Below are 19,167 nucleotides of genomic sequence, written 5' to 3' on the forward strand. Positions count from 1 at the left end.
TTGAATAACCCACCCCTTGGGCCAGTCATCAATAAGCAAAGGAGTACCTTTCCCATGAGGACTGTGTAACAGACACTGAGGAAGCTGAGGATGGAGGGAGTCTCAAGAACTGTGCTGGGCCATGCTGGAGGAGATGGGCTGGGAAGAGGGCTGAGGTGGGTTGCATCTGAAGGAATCAGACTTAGTGCTCAGAGTGCTTTAAATGCATGTGCTCAACACTGGAAAGAACAGCTGAGACTCTCTCTTCCCATCTCCTCTATCTCTCATTCATTTTGATGCAAAATACACTGTTGTAATCAAATATAATCTGCTTTGATTTCCCCAAATCCTAGTGTTAAGTATGCATGAATGTGATATTATATCAGATATATTTTTGAGCAGAGGAATTATTTTTGAAATCTTGCTGCAACAGCGTAAAGCCAGGTCCCATCATCCCCTTGGGTCCCACCCCCTCCTAATACTTCCTTTGTTAACATGACTCTGGTTGTTTTGGCTTTTCTTGCTGTTTCTGGAATACTCCAGGACCCTCTTCCTTCAGGGGATCTGCATTTGCTGGTCCTTACAGATACCCACCTGGCTAGTTGGTCCCTGTGCCCAGTTTTTGCTTAGATAGCACCTACTCAGTGGTTCCTTATTAAATTGTGACCCCACCCACTCTCACTCCATATCTCTCTTTATCTGCTCTGCTCATCTTTATTTCTACGGTGTGTCTCCCTTCAAGTATACCACAAAATTTACTTAGTTTTTTATTTGTCCATCCCCTCCCACTGCAACATAAGCCCCAGAGTTCTTGGATCTTGGCTCTCACCGGGCAATATTTGATGACAGAAAAAATATATCACTTGAATTATACACACTGCTGGGGCCAGGATAAGGTAGAAATCAGCATTAATGAGTATGACTACTGTGTGCCACAAACATTCTATCCCATGACCCTTCGCAGCTCCCCTGCTAAGAAGGTGTCATAATCCCCAGTGAAAGATGAAGAAACTGGACCCAGAGAGGTTGAGTGAGCTTCCCAAGGGCACCTGTCTAGTTAAGTAGCTGAATCAAGCTTAAATTCCACATCAGAAGCGCAAAGCAACAACGCTCCCTCTACCAAACCCCTTTAATGTTCAAATTGCAATTGTAAAAGCACTGCCATGAAAATAGCTCGGGAAGAATGGTTCAGGCGACGTCTCTGGAAGGAGAATGACACATGATGATAGGTCTGGCCAGCCTCCTTTTCTATCTGCTCCTCTTTTCTTTTTAAGAGCAGAGTTGCTCTCGTTTGCATGGAGATAGGAAGTTCAGTTTGCTTTTGTCTCTTGCTCCCTATAGCTGACCCTAGTCCTCCCTGAAGAACCTTTCAGTTCCAGGGACCCCATTTTGAAAACCACTGGATGGGGGACTAGGGAGATGGCTCAGTCTGTAAATCTCTTGCCTTGCAAGTATAAGGATCCCCAGAACCACATTGAAAGCTGGGTGTGGTGGTGCACACCTATAATTCCAGAGATGGCAAGATGGGAGGGAAAGACAGGTGCATCCATGCAAGCTCGCAGTAGCCAGCTACTCTGGTCTACATGGCGAATTTCCAGGCCAATGAGAGACTGTTTCAAATGAATGGCAGAAAGTCCCTGAGGCACGACGCCTGAACTTGCCCTCTGACCTCCATCCAGGTACCACACCCAAATGTGCACATGTATGTATGAACATACACACACACACACACACACATACATTAAAAAAGAGAAAAGAGGTTGGAAAGATGGCTCAGTGTGTAAGAGGACCCAGGCTCAATTCCCAGCACCCACATGGTGGCTAACAACCATCTGTAACTTCAGTCCCAGGGGACCTGACATCCTCTTCTGACCTCCTCGAGCATTGCATGACATGCATGCACTTACACACATGTAGGCAGTACACTCATACACATAAAATAAAAATAATAAATAAACTTTTTAGAAAGAGAATAGAAGCATTGAAGTGCAGAGTGGGAGATGGAGGTTATTGAGATGAGAAGTGTTGGTTACTTCTCTGGCCCTGGCCATCCCAGAAACTAGCTCTGCACATCCTTCCTGCTGAGTTGAAGAACGGGGCTCCTGAAGGCCTTCAGAGTAACTGAGCCTCAGGGAAGCTGCCAGTGGAGACTTTTGGATAAGCGTATGGGTTGGATATTTGCATTTATGGGATGCTCCCCTCCAAGACCTGCCCAAAAGGCAATGAAAGGTTTTTCTTCAGGAAACTCACTAGGATCATAGCAGGTATTATTGTGTAGAAGACAGAAAGCAAATGGACCAGTGGTAACTGACTTGGCAGAATCAGCCAGAGTGAAAACTAAGAAACTGCACTGGACAAGCCAACCAGGGCCACCATCGTTCCCACCACAGTACCCCAAGGAGGACAAAGAGCCAGAGCCACACGAGCTGCTGAAGAGGAGGATAGGGGGTGAGGGAAAATTAGGGGGATTCATTTAAAGTCTGGGAAAAGAGCTGTCAGGCACCCCAGATACCTTCTTGTGACCCAAAACAACCACATAGACATCTCTCCCACTCTGGCAGATGGTGATACTAAAACAAATGGATGCTGGACTTGGGATGATCAGGCCCAGTAGAAGGCAGGGTAACGTGGTAAATGGAAAGTAGGAAGAGGAAGTGAAATCCTATTTACTGAGACCCTCAGCCAGGCTTATCTGCTGTACCCATCCTTCAGCAGGGGTTTGGAGGTTCCTTCATGGAGAAACTGGAAGCTCAAGAGACAGGTCAGGACAGTCAACAGGGCTTAGGCTAAATGATGTAGTTGCATCATTCTTCTATGACATCTCTTGACAAGTCTGCAAGCACACACAAAAATGGTCTATAGGCTTAAGTACCTCTTAACCAGGAAGGGACAGCTACAGAGCCAAGCATTTGAGGGAAGCCCCTTAAGAAGAAAGAAACCAAAAGCAAACAAGCAAAGAAAGTTTGTGAGATAGAGATCATCGTAACAACACAAACTGTAGAGCCCAAATTCCCAGGTTCAGATCCCAGCTTTGCTACTTACAAGCTGTATGACCCAAGGCAAGCTATTTAACTTCTCTGGCCCATTTCATCACCTCTAAATTGGGGATGATAATATGTAGTCTATTGTGTTGTTAGGTAGGTTGAAATATGAGTTAATATTTGTGATAGGCTTAGGAAAGTGCCTTGGTCTTATTAGGCAATATATAAACATTTAATAAATGAAAAAATAAATGCATGAAGCAGAAGGAAGCATCAAAATGATTTAATCAGCATCCTCAGGAGAGAAGAGATAATGCTGCATCCACAGATGTGAGCACAAGATGCTATTAAAAAGGGATGTTTTGAAAAGAAGAAAAAAAATGTAAACTAAAAATATGATTTCAGATATTAAAAAGCGACCTATTAGAGGATTGGAATTGAGGAAGTCTCCCCAAAAGTGAAAACTTAAAAACCAACAGATGGAAAACAGGAGAGAAAAACTATGAAAATTAGAAGATCAACCCAGAAAATCTACCACATCTCTCGTAGGAGTTCTAGAATGATAGAACTGAGGGGACAGGAAGAGGACATTGGGAAGGAACCAGTGCAGCCCAAATCCTCACTGACAGGCACCATCTTCCAGGCTGCAGGATCTCATCAAGTCCCAACTGCGACAGCATCAAACACCCAGAGTAAGGCACAGCCTGGGAGATCCGGGCTGACAGAAATAAAGAGAACATCTTAAGTGTTTCCAGAGAGAAAGGAATAATGGTCTTCCTGGGACCAAGAATCAGGTGACAGGGCTTCTCAGCAGGGGCTGTCAGAGCTGAAAGGCAGTGGCACGTGGCCTTCAAATTTCTGGAGGTAAAGCTATGATCCTTACAGTCTGATACAGAATTCTACACTCAGCAGACTATAAATGGGGTGTGAGGACTGTACTGGGTTTCAGGAAAATGTGTCTCTAACATAGATTTTTCTAGAGCTTCCTGGTGGGTGAGAGAAAAACCCACAAAGAAGTGCTGGAAGCAGGGAATTGGCTTGGGAATTCCAGATGCAGATGGAGAGGATGGGGATGAGAGCTGAGTTGGAGATCTAGGGAGCAGCAAGTCCAAAGCAGAGCAGGGACCTTGGACTACAGAAGAGACAGCCCTTATGGCCACTGTGCTGGGGGCCATTTCTAAGCTCTGCCCCAGAAGCTGAGGTTTCCAGGGGCGGGGCGGGGGGGAATGTACCAAAGGAACAAACCAAAGGCCAGAACACACAAAACAACCAAAAGGAAAAACAAAATAGTTTCACAAGACCAAGATCAGAATGATCTATTGGGTTGAGGAGATGGCTCAGTCAGTAAGGCATTTCCCTTGAAAGCGTGAGGACCCGAGTTGAATCCTCATAACTCACATAAAAAATTGGCACAGTACTGCACGTCTGTAATCCCAATGATAACATAATGAGAGGTAGGTATGGGTGGATCCCGAGAGCTTGCTGGTCATCTAGCATAGGTAGGGACAGGTGGATCCCTAAAACTTACTGGTCAGCTAACATAGTCTACTTGACATTCCAAGCTAATGAGAGATCTTGTCGCAAACAAAAGGTGGAAGATGCCTGAGAAACACTACCTGATGTTGTCCTCTGACCTTTGTACACAGCATGTGAACCCATACACTCATAAACATACAAAAAAATCCTATTTTATAAAGCTGGGCTGTGATCACTTACATAGTCAGAGTTATGTAAAAGCTAGACAAGAATTGAATCAAAATATACCTGTATTCTGAAGGGAAAGGAAAGCAAAGGAAATATGTACAGGCATTCCATGTAGGAAGCCTACAACCTCATCCTCCACAGTAAGAACTTAGCAGAAAATGTGTCAATATTTGCTATAAGAAATAACTGCCAAGTAGTCAGTGCCTGTGGAAATGTGAATGTAAACAACAGAAGAGACTGCTCAAGCAGTGAGCTGAAAGTCCCTGCCTGTGAGGAGTGAGACTCAGGGGCAGGCAGAGGCGGAGCAGGAAACTAATGTTCTTTATTAAAAGCCTTGCAGTACCATTTGGCTTTTTAAATTATGTACATAGACTGCTTTGATAAATACAAAAGTCAAATTAAAAATAATCATCAATTTTCAGTATAGCTGGAAGGGCTGAGCAGCTATCAAGGGGAACACGTTTCCTGTCCCCCATTACAAATGGGGCATGGCAAGAATGAAGGCTGATGGTTGCTATGGTTTTTCCAGCATCTCTGCTTCCAGTGAAAACTCTTGTCATGGTGCCAGGTCCTAAGGACCTCCCAAGATTGAGAGACGCTTGCTCTGGCCTGAATTCTGAGAGTCTATAGCACGGTGACATCCAGCCACCAGCTGAGATACAGTCCTTGCTCTCAGAGGGGGGCTTTGTGCTGGGCGGGCTCTCCACAGGTGTCTGAGAACTCAGGAGAAATGACACCATAAATCAGAAGCACCATTGGAAGCAGGTGTCCATAAAGCAGCCTGGCTTTTATCATGCTGGGGGGACTTGCTTAATGCACCTGCTAAGTGTGATGCAGGAAACATATGTGATCTTGTTAGAAGTCCCAGCCAGCCAGGCAGTGGTTCAAAGAGAATACTCAGGAAGCTGATGAAACAGACTTGCCCTTAGAGCGCAGGTCTCCTGCTTAGGAAATCTCCATTGAGTACCCACTGTGTGCAAGTCACCTTGGGGATATAAACAAAGGCCCAAGCTGGGTATTCGAGAGTTCACAATCTAGGGACTATCTAGGGAATCCATATACTATTTGGCCAGAGTTAGAAATCTGTTTTTCCCACAGCTTTTGTATCCAGTAGCCAAGCCGTGACCAAGTCTTCACATTCTGGTCAGAGAGCATATAAGTAAGTGTCACTGAGTGCTGCATCAGTAGAAGAAAAATAGAGAGCAAAGGACAGGATAGTCCATTCTAGAAGAGAGGAAAAGAGTATCTCAAAGAGGCTACAGAGTAGAAAGGACTCTGATAGAAGTCTCGGACCTGTTTCCTGTTCACTAGAGGGTGTATAGGAGTTGGAGGATATGAGCTTATGGGTTGCTGAGGTCCCAAATAGAAGGAGAAAGAAAGCCAAGATGAGCCCAGGGTGTGCTAGGCTGGCTTCTGGGTAGAGGCCAAACCATCTGGTGATGGGCCTGGTGTCTTTCACTAAAACATAGGTGCTGGAGCTGGAGAGATGGCTCTGCAGTTAAGAGTGCTTGATGTTCTTCCAGAAGACCCAAGCTCAGTTTCCTGCACCCCTGCCAACCAGCTCACAATACCTGTAACTCTGGTTTCAGGGGATCTGATGCCCTCTTCTGACCTTTTCATTTTTCATGAGGAGAGAGAGAGAAAGAGAGAGAGAGAGAGAGAGAGAGAGAGAGAGAGAGAGAGAGAGAGATCACAAAAGTAAAATGTTTTAAATAATGATAATTATAAAATATGAATGTGAGTCTGGGGGTCAGTCCTCCAGTCAGCTGTTAGGTATGCAGACTCTCAGGATGTACTCTAAATCTGCACTGTGACAGGGTCCCTGGGGGACTCAGACATACACAGCTCTAAGAAGCTCAGGCCTAGATCACTGTTTCCTACCATACTGAAGCCTGAAGATGTTTCTTAACAGCAAAACAGTTCTCTTAGATCACCACACATAAAAGCTGTCATGGTTTTTATATTCACTGATTGAGAAAATACTCAATAAAACAAGGATGCTTCTGTGATGCTTTGGATAGATTTTGAATTCTGTAATCTCATCAGTTGATACTACAGGATCCATACAGCAACCTGATTGAACCTAACTTCTCCTGTCAACATTTTTTATAAATAGAATCGTAGTTATCTACTGACTGCCCCTATAATTTCAGAGATAGAGCTCTCCCTGGTGGCTTTTTAAAGGTGGTGTCTCTCACATGCTGGTCATCTAACCCAGCCTTCTTATCAAGTAATTTATAATCTCTGAGCCTGAATGCACTAGGGAAACACATTATTTTTTAGAATCCTTGGGGTAAATCTTTTCATAATGAGACTGTAACCAACTCACCCACAGAGACTTCATTAATATACATTCTGCAAAGATTCTGTTTAACGGGAATGGAAGCGTAGCCACACTTCTTAGCTGCATAATCAAAATTTAACATTACTATCTTCTTCCCTAGCGTGAATGCCCGGCCCATTGTAGGCAGTGCCCTTTGCTCCTGTGACATGCCCAGGGAAATTCTAACCCTTTCACAGGTTAACTCATTTAATAGATGCAGGAAGCATGTCTCTCCCATGATGTCATGGCTAAGAAGTATTGGAACTAGGATTGGAATCCACATCTGACTGAGGCCACCTTGGTTCTTTCTACTTCAAAATGAAAATATTTAAAATATTACTTCAAGTAACAGTTCAGAAAAGGATCACATTTCTTCTGCAGGATTCCCCATGGTCTTTAAAATATTAATGTGGTCTGAGGCTCTGAAGGAGGGACTCAAATTTATAGCTTTCCCCAAACTCTTGTGGCCACTTGATAGCATCTCTTAGATCATCAGCCATTCACGAGAACACTGTGCTGTGTCACAGTGTTCCCAGGATAGAATTGCAGCCCAGCGGCAAGGGGACCTGGCATTGCTTTTTCTTCTGCCACAAGCTCGCTTAGTCTCAGAATGCCACCTGAATCAATGGAGCGTGCACTTGCCCACCTCTGTACTGGTTTCAGGTTTTCTTTCCCAGGGATAGTGTCTTCCTGGGTCTGTCTACCAGAGAAGGGCAGAGAAGGACAAGAGAGAGGTACACACTCCGATTATAGAGAGACAGGAATGCACGGTTCCTTATACTACTTTTGGGGAAAAAAAATCAGCCTCTTTTGACTTGATACGCATTTTGAACAGCCGTTATCTATTTTTCAAAATGAGATGCAATGAGGTTAAGATATTTAATATACACATGGTTCCCAGCTCATAGTAATTTAGAGCTAATCCGAGAGATCAACTCCCACTTCATCTTTAAAAAGGGGTAGGGGTAAGGCTCAGAGAGGCGATGTAACCTGTCTGAGGTCAGACAACTGTTACCTCATGTGGCTGGAAATCAAACTTGAGCCACCGATTTGGTGCCCATGTTTCTGATGGTGAGCCTATCTGCTCCCTTTGCCAAACCTTGGGTATCTCAGATTTCTCAAATGCCAGCACCTTGCGGTCCAGAGACCAAAACAGTGCTTCTGGTTGAATTCAAAGAGCATTTAAACAGGCCTTATCTCCCTGTGCCCTCAAGGACCAGGGCTGGGGCTCTCATCCCCATCACTGTCTCTGTGAAAGTCTCACCGAGATCCCGCCTGAATTTAGAAATGGGAGAACAAGATCTGCCAAGCCCACTGTATGTCAAACTATCCTCCCCTCCATCCATGTTTAGCTTGGAGCCTTTGGGCTTATTTGGGGGCCACTGAGTCACCTGCCTAATTGGTAAAGGACAGAAGAGGATGAGGAGTCAAAACACCTGTGGAGGCACTGCCTGGTTGCCACCTTCCAAGTCACTGTTATTCACTCTCTCCTGTGAGCCTCAGTTTTCTCACTCAGCGATTCAATGTTTGGTGAATTAAATAAGGACCTAGAGCTCTCCTCACCCCCAAATCCTATGCAACCATAAATGCTAGGCTCTGGGCCTGCCCTTGACTTTCTCTGCAGAGTGGATATAACATAAAAAGTGAATAAAATGCAATTGAATGGAGACATTAGCAGTGACCTCAGCATGGTTGGGAAGATCCAGTCAGATGGAGTCTTTGAAAATCCAAAGCTGACTAACTTCATGCCAGCACTGTGACTTGTATGTTTCAGAAGGCAGCAAGCAGGAAAACCAGTGCACTGAGACTTGATTCTGCGATCGTTCTGTGTGACTAGAGCATGCAACCTCCCTGAGCCTTTGTGTGCCCATCTGTTACTGAGAGAAAGTCTAAACTGCATTAGAAGTGACACCATAGTGCCTTACCTTGAAATGTGGCTGTCCTAGAAAGACCTGCCTAGCCTAACCTGCTGCTCTACGTCTGTAAACACGTTAACACTGGAAGTCATGTAGGATAGAGGCCCCTGTGCATGGCCCGCAGTCACATAGGCAGGAATTTAAACTCACCAGTGGCTGAAAAGGTCAGAAATGATGCTGAACTGCCTATAATTGTTCTGAGTAATTGGGCTTCAGGGCTCAGGCTTTGGCGGTTACTCCCCAGAGTCCATGTCAGCATGAATAAAGCTTATGATTCTCCACTCAGTCTTCTGGGCCTGTTCTGAATGCAGCAATTCCTATAGCAGTATGGCAGAGGTGCTTACCTTGTGGAGTAGCTGTGAGGAGTGCAGGAAATGATCCTCTGACCTCTGACTGTGTCTGTGCCACTCTGGCCTCCTTGATGGTCTTAAAATAGGTCAAGTGCACACCTGTGTCCCAAGGCCTTTGCACCTGCAGTTCAGTCCACCTAGATGGCTTTCTCCTAGGTCATCTCTCCTGTTACCCACTCTCATTATTCAGGTTTGCCAAAAAAAAAAATGCCACTGTCTCTAGGTCATCTTAAGATTCACCCACTCCCATTTTCCACTTTACCATACAAATGCCACCACCTTAAAAGGCCTCTCCTGACTCCCATCCAAGAGAGCTCCACTGTCCTCCCCCTCTTCATTTCTCTTCCTCCTAGCACATGTCAGTCACACTGCCTGATGTCACATGTGTCCCTGATTGCTGCCATACCCCCCCCACACTGCCCCCAGAACATAGCTTCATGAAGGCATCAACTTCCTATCTGCTGCCAGTTCCTTGTTCCTCACCATTTGCTGTCTCAGGATCAGAGTAGTCATCATGAGACCAAGACAAATCCACTTACCTTTCAGTGCCTCTGTGCCCCATCTAGAAAGAAAAAGGGCAGTCTGTGTCAGCTGTACATTTCCATTCACTTCAACAAGCATTTACTGAATACCTACTGAGTGCCAAGCACTGTGTATATAAACATAACTCAAATACCCTATCCCCAAGGGGTCACTGGGTCTTAATGATGAGAATTATTACATCAAGGGTCAAGATGATAAGTCTTGGATATTGAAGCATCAAGTAGAAGGACGGCTTGGAGAAGGAGGTGACTGCAAGTTGGGTAGAGGCTAACCAAGTGGAGCTGGGGAAGGGCTAGCCCAAGCAAGGAGGAATAGAAAACAGCAAATGATACAACACAACTGCATTTTATAGGAAGCAAGAAATGTTGACTTCATGGAAATGACGATGGTGGTGGTAATGATGATGGTGATGGTGCTGATGGTGGTGGTAGTGATGATGATGCTAGTGGTAGTGGTGGTAGTGATGATGGTGGTGGTAATGATGATGGTGATGATGCTGATGGTGGTGGTAGTGATAATGGTGGTAGTAGTGGTAGTTACATGACATATGACTGAGTTCTTTCTAGCACTGGACTCAGTGCTAAGGACTTTCTATGAGAGATCTCATTTAAGCCTTACAACTGTTCTAATGATGAAAATGCACCATACTCATAACATTTTACATGTTAAAAAGAGGAGATTCCAAGAAACTAAATAACATATTAGAGGTCAGAGAACTGGACTTAACTTCACCCTATGTAGCCCCAGATCCCCAAGCATTTCACTAACTGTCCTAGGCTCTGTATAGTTCTGACCCTTCAGGTAAGAGAGGCCTATGTTTCTACCCACTCAGGATGCCTGACTCACTCATTTGGGAGAGGAGTGCTCCATCTCAGGGTAGATTCTCGAAGGGGTGTATAGAGAAAGGTAGGGTGAAGCTAAGCCCTGGGTTAGGTCTGCCCCTGCAGAGAGTGAGGTCTCCATCTCTAAGGGCACCCAAATGGCAGTCCTTCCAGTAACAGTGGCCCAGAGGGCACTCTGCTGTGTCTTAGAGCTTAAGCGAGATCCTATGAAATCTCTGCCAATTAGAGTACAAGCTGAGCTCAGTAGCACCTTCAAAGAGATTACTCTAAGCGGGAAAAAAAGTAACAGGAAGCTGACCATAATGACCGGGCAAATAGGAGCTGAATACCCCAACCTGAGACTCTCCTCCCTCCTACCAGTTTCCTATCCAGTCCACCATTCACTGATGCCCCTAACCAGTAGCAGAGGGCAAGAGAGAATCCACCAGTACAGTCCCCAGAATATGATCCTCAATACCCCAGAAGAGAGAGCCTAGTAGGAGGCATGCAGGGGGGGCAGCAGCTCACTTGCACAGGGTGTTCCTGCACTGGAAGACATCCCCTCTAGAGTGTCATCCTCCTGTCTCAGCTGCTCTTTCATCTGGTGCCTCTCACCTGGCCACTGTAATAAAGTCAGTTTTGTCCAAAACAAGATCGCTTTGTAGCAGCATTATCCCTTGCCTGAACCTAGAAAAGTCCCCCATTTTTTTCAGAGAAGCTTTCCTTCCTCCTTCTCTCCAGTGCTTATTTCCTACGCGTGTTTCCTGTAATTTGAAAAGATTAAAGATTTAAGCTTCTTTTATTGCCATGTACTTTCCCTGCCCCATTATGCATTCTGCCCATCGCTCCTGCCTCCTCCCACAGAGCCCCCAAATCCATTCTGCGCATATAGAAAACACCTCCCCAGGTAAATCTCACCTTGTGCATGCCAGGTGGTGCTCCCAGAGAAGGCTAGCAGAGTCTGGCTTCTGCAACTGAAACTCTGCTGAGCCATGCTCCTCATGATTCAGCAGGATCTTTCCCAGACAGCTTAACTTCTGGGGGTCAGCTCCATGCCAGTTACCAAGTACTCTGTAAGGCTCTGTATGGGGTAGCTCTCCTTTCTCCGGCTTGCTCCCTCTGGGGCTTTGAATCCTGGCGTTCTGGATATGTAAACAAATCCTTCAGGGCACTAGGTGCCTCCACCTTCAAAGGAGCTGGTGGTGTAGAATTTGTTAATGAGAGTAATGTGAGGATGTGAACAGTTCTGCCCAGACAACTGGGTTATCTGGACCCCCTGCTCAAAAGGGCCACATGGTTGGTGTAATGCTGTCATTACATGTTTAGAACCCCCTAAACCTTCTGGGTGATTTCAAGAAGCATTCTAGAACCTTGTAGATAGGGGGTCTGAGGTCCCCTTTAGTTCTAAAAATCTGTGTTTGGCAACTGGGCTCCCAATAAAGTACCATGTCCAGGAGATGATGGAGACCAGGGTAAACAGGAGAGCAAGGGCTGGAGCAGGCTACCATTTGCAAGCAACCCAGAGAACAATCCACAGAGAGAAGTCAGGGCAGCTTTAGCAAAGCATCAATGCAAAATTATCTAGAGACTTGGGAATAGGGACCTCGGGGAAAGCAGAGCTGAGTGACCTGGGACCGTAGCCTGGTCTGACCATGAAGACACCTGCAACTGCTGCCCAGAACCCCACCCAGTCCCCACAGCTCCTAGACAAGGAACAGGCAGGGGCACCTGTTTGGGAAGGCAAGGTGATGGGGTCCTTGTCACTCCTGATGCCCCTAGAAGGCTCATGGCTGGATGGTCCACGACTGTGCTGTCCAGAAAGGGTGCCACTGGCCACGTGTGACTCTGTCAATCTGTTTCCCTTAGTTAAAATGAAAAGTCCAGTTCCTTGATCATTCCAACCATACATTGTAGCCTGTGGCTGCCATACTGGGCAACATAGGTTACAGAGCATCTCCTTCTCTGCAAACAGAGCAGAAACTGGGAGTTGGGGAGATGACTCAGTTAGTAATGTGCCTTTGGTGCAACCATGAGACTCTGATTTCAGATCCACAGCGCCCACATAAAAGCTGGGTGTGGTGGTGTACATCTGTAACCCCAGAGCTGTCAAAACAGAGAGAAGTGGCTCCCTAGAGCTCATTGGCCAACCAGCTTTGCTAGGTCGATGAGCTCCAAGTTCAGTGAGAGATTCTGACTTAAAAAATAAGTTAAGGAGCTGGAGAGATGGCTCAGTGGTTAAGAGCACTGGTTGTTCTTGCAGAAGACCCGGGTTCGAATCCCAGCACCCACACACATTGCAGCTAACAACTGTCCGTAACTCCAGTCCCAGGGGATCCGACAGCCTCTTCTGACCTCCATGGGCATTGCATGACATGGGTGCACTGACCTACATGCAGGCAATACATGCATGCACATAAAATTTTTTTAAATTTTAAAAATTAAAAAATAAGTTGAATACCCAGGCATGGTGGTGCACAGCTTTAATCCCAGCACTAGGGAAGCAGAAGCAGATGGATCTCCGAGTTCAAGACCAACCTGATCTACATAATGTAGCAAGTTCCAGGCCAGCTGGGGCTGCTGAGAGACCCTGTCTCAAAAAGACCATAAATAAATAAATAAATAAAGCCCCAAGTTGGGTTCTCAGCATCCACATCAGGTGGCTCACAACCAGCTCTAGGAGGAATTCAGTGCCTCTAGTGGACACCTGCACTCATGTGCACCTGCACGCACACACGCACACACACACACACACACACACATAATTAAAAATTAAATAAAGCCTTAAAAATAAGTTAGAGAGCAGTTCAGGAAGACATCCAGTTGCCCCCATGTGTAAGCACCCATGTGTCTGTGCACCTGCACACACATGTGCACATATCCATGCAACCATGTACATACAGGGCACACACACACAAGAGAGAGAGAGAGAGAGAGAGAGAGAGAGAGAGAGAGAGAGAGAGCAGAAACCTTATTCTGTCATCTAATTTCTACTAACATAAACAAATGAGGTTGCTTTAGGGTTTTATTCTCTGTTGCAGCTACTGTTGGAAACCTTATTCTGTCATCTAATTTCTACTAACGTAAACAAATGAGGTTGCTTTAGGGTTTTATTCTCTGTTGCAGCTACTGTTGCTTCTAGGATAAACCAGGGCTTCTTAAATGCCTAACCCAGTCTGATTAGCCTCCAGTAGTTCTCAATGATACAGGCTCCCCTTGGCTGATTGTTTTCACCATTACTCATGGAGTTTCCAACAGAAAAGCTCCATTTCTCATTTCTTCCTGTAAGCCACAAGCCCTGCTTTGAGCTTCTCTTACTGGCTAGAAGGTTTCCCAAGCCCAGTTGTAGAGCAGGCATGCTGCTTCAACTAGCTCTGGAAAATGAGCTTGGGCAGCTCGCCAGTTCCTTCCCAGGACTCACTGAATACTCTCATTTCTTTGCAGCATGAACATCCTCATAACCTCAACATCCCTCCACACTTACTATTTTCTCAACTCCAACCTGGTCTTGAACTCCTTATCCCCTCTTGGGCAGACTTTAGAATACATGTCTGCTGGAAGTGGGCTACTGGGCATCTTAATCCTATCCAGTGCTCCTTATCCAGACACTCTCCTCTCCAACCTAAGCATCTTCACTGATCATCTGCCTGTGGGCCAGCTAGAGTGGGGATAAATAAGACATTATGTCTGCTCTGGAGGAATATGCCACCTGAGTGCATGACAGTGACATAATGTGGACCTGTGGATAGGTGTTTGGATGGGTTGTGGGTGAAGAAGCCACAGAGCAGTTGATCCCACAAAAAGAAGGAGGGATGTTTCCATGGTTTGCCTGCAATTCTCTCCCACTTTATGAAAACTTATCTGAGGTTGTATTCTCCTGAGAGCCTCTTCATGAAACCCCATGTCAGCCACAGGATTCCTGAATTCCTTGTCTAAATGTATGCCATCACACCCAGCTTTTATATAGGTGCCTATATTTTCTCCACCCTTCTCTGCTTGCTGGACCATACTGACCATGCACCCTTGACCTTGGAATCTCATCCCATGCCAAACCACACATCTGCCCAAGCCAACTTCAGTCAGTAGCTACCATGTTTTCTATGGTCTTGCCACTCCTATGACTGGCCCCAGCTTTTCGCTTTTAATCCAGCTTTGGTGTGTCCCCAGACAGTCCCTGAGCGGTGGTCCCAGTACTTCTACATCCCCCCTCCCCTGGTAACTCCCCACCTCTATCTTCTCTCATTCTTCCATGGACCCATCCTCTCCTCATTGTTTTCTTTTAGAACATTTCTTGATTTGAACTTCAGACAGGCCCTGCCCATTAATAAGTGAATGAACTGTAACTCCAAAACTCCACTCATTCATTCAGTAGGTGTCCCTGAGTACCGTGCCACCCTGGGCAAGACGTCTAAGAGACTCACAGACAAAGTCCCACTCGGCCCTGAAGGTGCTGTGGTCTGAAGAGAGAGACGGTTGGATGAAGGGCAGTCACAGAGTATGGCAGAAGCTCTAGCAAGTGGATATGGATGTTACAACCAAGCAAGAGAAGGAGTTACTCTGGGTAGGGCTGAGGGATTGAGTCTTTAGTGACGTGTGCAGTAATGGCCAGGTAAACAATTTTGAGACAGAAGCAGATGTGCACATCTGTGCACAACGGGAACCAGCAACAACCAATCCGGGTGGCTCTGGAGAGCGTGACCACATATGCTAGAGCCAGGCAAGGCTGGAACAGGGGCAGGCTGAGAAGCCTTATGAGCAAGGGAGAGAGCTACATGGATTTGTATTTTGGAACCTCATCTCTGAGTTGATACAATCACCTAAGTGCATGCTCCACTCCAGTTGTGAACGAAACTTACAGAGCAAACCAGTCTCTGCTACCCTGCCACCTCTCACTGCCAAGAGCCATTTCTCTCACCCCAGGATAAACACTGGAGCAGTTTATAGTCTGGTCACCCGTCTCCTGAAGCGCTGAGGGGTAAGACATTCAAACCAGCCCTGTATTTCCATTTCTGCTGCTACACCAGGGTGTTTTCTTCCTCCTCTTAGCCTCATCTTCAGCTCAGTGGCCCAGGAAAGAATTTAGTAAATAAAATTTAAGAGTTTCAAAGAATCTACCCAGGACGCTAGATGGGAGCTTGGTAAGGGACTTTACTCATTTCATAATCCCATTCTACAGATAATGGTGACAGGGACAAGGAATTGGCCTAATTGGTTTAAATTAGATTCTCATTTTTGCTGTAACAGAAAGCATCACAAATTTATTTCTTAAAATTCTAAGGTCAGGCCGGGCATGGTGGCGCACACCTGTAGTCCCAGCACTTGGGAGGCAGAGGCAGGCAGATCTCTGTGAGTTCAAGTCCAGCCTGGTCTACATAGTGAGTTCCAGGGCAGCTGGGGCTACAGGGAGACCCTGCTTCAAAAAAACCCACACACCCACAAAAAAAAAAAAAAAAAAATTCTAAGGTTAGGAGCTGGGGAAATGGCTCAGTGGGTAGTATTTGCTGTACAAGCATGAAGACCTGAGTTTGATCCCTACCACCCATGTGAAAAAAACTGGCTATGGTGGTATATATCTATAACCTCAGCCCTAGGGAAGGAGGGGAGACAAGTGGATGCTGGGGGCTCAGTAGTCTATCTGGAAAAGTGAGTTTCAGGTTCAGTGACAGATCCTGTCTGAAAAAAAAACATGGAGGGGCTGGAGAGATGGCTCAGTGATTAAGAGCACTGGCTGCTCTTATAGAGGACCCAGGTTTGATTCCTAGCACCCACGTGGCAGCTAACAACTGCCTGTAACTCCAGTTCCAGGGGAATCCAATGCCCTCTTCTGGCCTCCATGGACATTGCACAACACAGGTGCACTTAGACACATGCAGGCAATATACTCATACACACACTGTAAAAATAATAAATAATTTTTTAATGGAGAACAATTGAAGATGACATCTTGACTTCAGTCTCTGGCCTCCACAGCCCCCAACACAGAAGCATATCTGTACATACACATATCACACACACACACACACACACACACACACATACACACACACACACACACACAAATTTAAAGTCAGAGGTCTGAAATGGATTTTTTTTTTTTTTTAGGCATATAAAACCAAAGCTGTCAGCAAAACTCTGTTGCTTTTGGAAGTTCTAGGGACAAATACATGTTCCTGATCTTTCCAGCTTCTAGAAGCTTCTTCCATCCAATAGTTGGTGGCTCTTTCTCCCTCTTCAAAGCCAGCAGTATGGCCCCTCTGCTTTCTCTCATCTGTGACTGTACTGAGTGAGCCCACTTGCACAATACAGGCTACTCTCCGTCTGGAGCTCCCTCACTTCAGGTCTCCATGGAAGGTCACCTACTCAGTTTCCAGTGATGTGCATGTGGAGCTGTTGCTCTGCCTACTACATGATCCTTTTAGTGTTCCCTAGAGCTTTCCAGCCCCAGGACCCATGCACATCTGCTGTCTCTGACCCACGGCTCTGTCCACATTTGTTCTTTCAGAGGAAACAACGTTTGAAGCGGGAGTGAAGGTTCAGATCCACAGTCAGTCTGAACCGCCTTTCATCCAAGAGCTGGGCTTTGGGGTGGCTCCAGGGTTCCAGACCTTCGTGGCCACACAGGAGCAAAGGGTAAGTTCCCCAGGCTCCCCAGATCAGAGGTCCTCAGTCTAGCCCAGATATCTCAAAAACATGCGGGGAAGTGTGAGGCCCACTTCTAGCTGGTACAGAGCTGGGGCCCACAAATGGCTTTCCCTGGAAAACAAAGAAAAAGGTTGGATAACTACTTTCACCAGATCTCCAGAACCACCTGTTGGCACCTAAAATCATGTTTGAGAAATGTAATTTACTTTTTTTTTTTTTTGAGTCATGGTCTCCCTGTAGCCCCAGCTGGCCTGGAACTCACTTTATAGAACAGGCTGGCCTTGAACTCATAGACATCCACCAGCCTCTGCTTCCAGAGTGCTGGGCTTAAAGGTGTGCACACCATGCCCAGCAATTTACTTTCTTTTTTCACTGACTGGTTGAGTTTCTTTTTTCCAGAATATTCTACCACAGTATTTGTGGGGGAGGGGTAAATGTTTAGCAAGGTTTGATTGCCTTATCATTTGTATTAATACAATTCAAACTGGCCTACAAAAGAAAAAGGAGGGAGCAATCACTAGTCCTCCATTCTTAAGAAGAGAGAAGTCTCCCATGTGGGCTCCTGCCTACTCTTTGATTCAGCCCTGGGCAGAGCCCCACCCAGCCAGTGGGATATTCATGGAATGGAGGGAGGAATGGCACAGCTCAGGTCTGAAGTAGGTTTTTCATCTCAGAAGGGAGATTTTTGCAGACTCTCAGGAGGAAGGAAGTCTCAAACCAGGACAGCAGAGAGATAGGAACTGTTCCTTTCTCTAACTACCTAGATGTTTGTTGTCTGGTTTGCTTAGAATAAAAGACGGAGTCCCCAGCCAGATCACTCAAGGCAGTTTTCTGAGGGAGGCAGAGTAAAGTGTGTGGTGAGAGGCCCTGGCTCCCATTTGTAAGAGAGGAAGAAATGGGGATAGACCATAAAGATGTACCCATGAAACTTAGTAACCCAGCATGTTGTTAAAATTGGACTCCACTGCTATCTTTTACCTGGTACTGATCACAGCTGTTTACAAAGCTTATATGTAGTGTTCTGCATTAGAAACTGACTATGGATCTATCTGTAAGGGAGCTATATTTTTAGTCTCTTGGATGGTGTTGATGGTGTTTGTATCATGCTGTCTATTCTGTAGGCATACCTGGTCAATTGGTTAAGGACATGGTCAGCCTTCACTGTAGCACATGACAGTGGGGTGGTGGCTTTGGGACAGGGACAGAGATTCTTAGAGGTTATCCTGGACCCTATAGGTCCCAGAGACTGAAGCAGGAGGTCTGAGCAGAAACATTCTTATAGACAAAGAAAGATATGAGACACAGCGAGTTTAAGGTTTAGGATATGAGAGTCAAGAAGAATGAGACTCTGTGGCTGGAGAGGTAGTTCAGTGGTTAGGAGACCTTGCTGCTCTTCTAGAGGACCTGAGTTCAGTTCCTAGCAACAGCATCTAGTGGCTCACAACCTCCTGTAACTCCAGATCCAGGAGCTCCAACACCCTCTTCTAGCCTCCATGGGCATCTATAAATATGTGACATATTCTTACACAAGTACACGCACACACACACACACACACACACACACACACACACAAATGAATAAAAAATAAAGTACTTAAAAAGAATAATGAGAATCTGGATTACCCAGTACAGACACGTAGACAGCCTGAGTGAGCCTGAAGCCTGAGCTATCAGCCTCAGTGGGCTCTTGAGTACTGCCAAAGGTAAACAAAGCCGGACACTGGCTGAAATGGCGAGGCCAGATTTCCAACAGTAATATGGTATTGCAATAAGGCCAAGCATCCTGCATGAATAGAACTCATCTGGGGTTTGTACAGAGAAGACTTGGGCTTAGAAGGACCATGAGGGAAGGGGGAAGGTGTCCGAAAGGCCTTGAGCAGAGTCAGGGAAGTGAAAAATTATATACATTAT

At 45.9% G+C, this 19,167-nt stretch overlaps 1 protein-coding gene across 3 annotated transcripts in view; it reads left to right on the top strand.

Annotated features, from left to right (window-relative positions):
• Asic2 (acid sensing ion channel subunit 2) overlaps positions 1 to 19,167 on the top strand; it is a 1,226,389-nt gene that overhangs the window by 1,133,717 nt on the left and 73,505 nt on the right. For all 3 annotated transcript variants that reach the window (XM_008848163.1, XM_008848162.3, XM_029553589.1), the window contains exon 3: positions 17,117 to 17,244. In XM_008848163.1, coding sequence (XP_008846385.1) covers positions 17,117 to 17,244 — 128 coding nt within the window. The remainder of the gene's footprint in view (positions 1 to 17,116; positions 17,245 to 19,167) is intronic.

The sequence above is a fragment of the Nannospalax galili genome, unplaced genomic scaffold, assembly GCF_000622305.1.
Source record: "Nannospalax galili isolate Female #2095 unplaced genomic scaffold, S.galili_v1.0 scaffold363, whole genome shotgun sequence".
In the NCBI taxonomy this organism is placed as follows: domain Eukaryota; kingdom Metazoa; phylum Chordata; class Mammalia; order Rodentia; family Spalacidae; genus Nannospalax; species Nannospalax galili.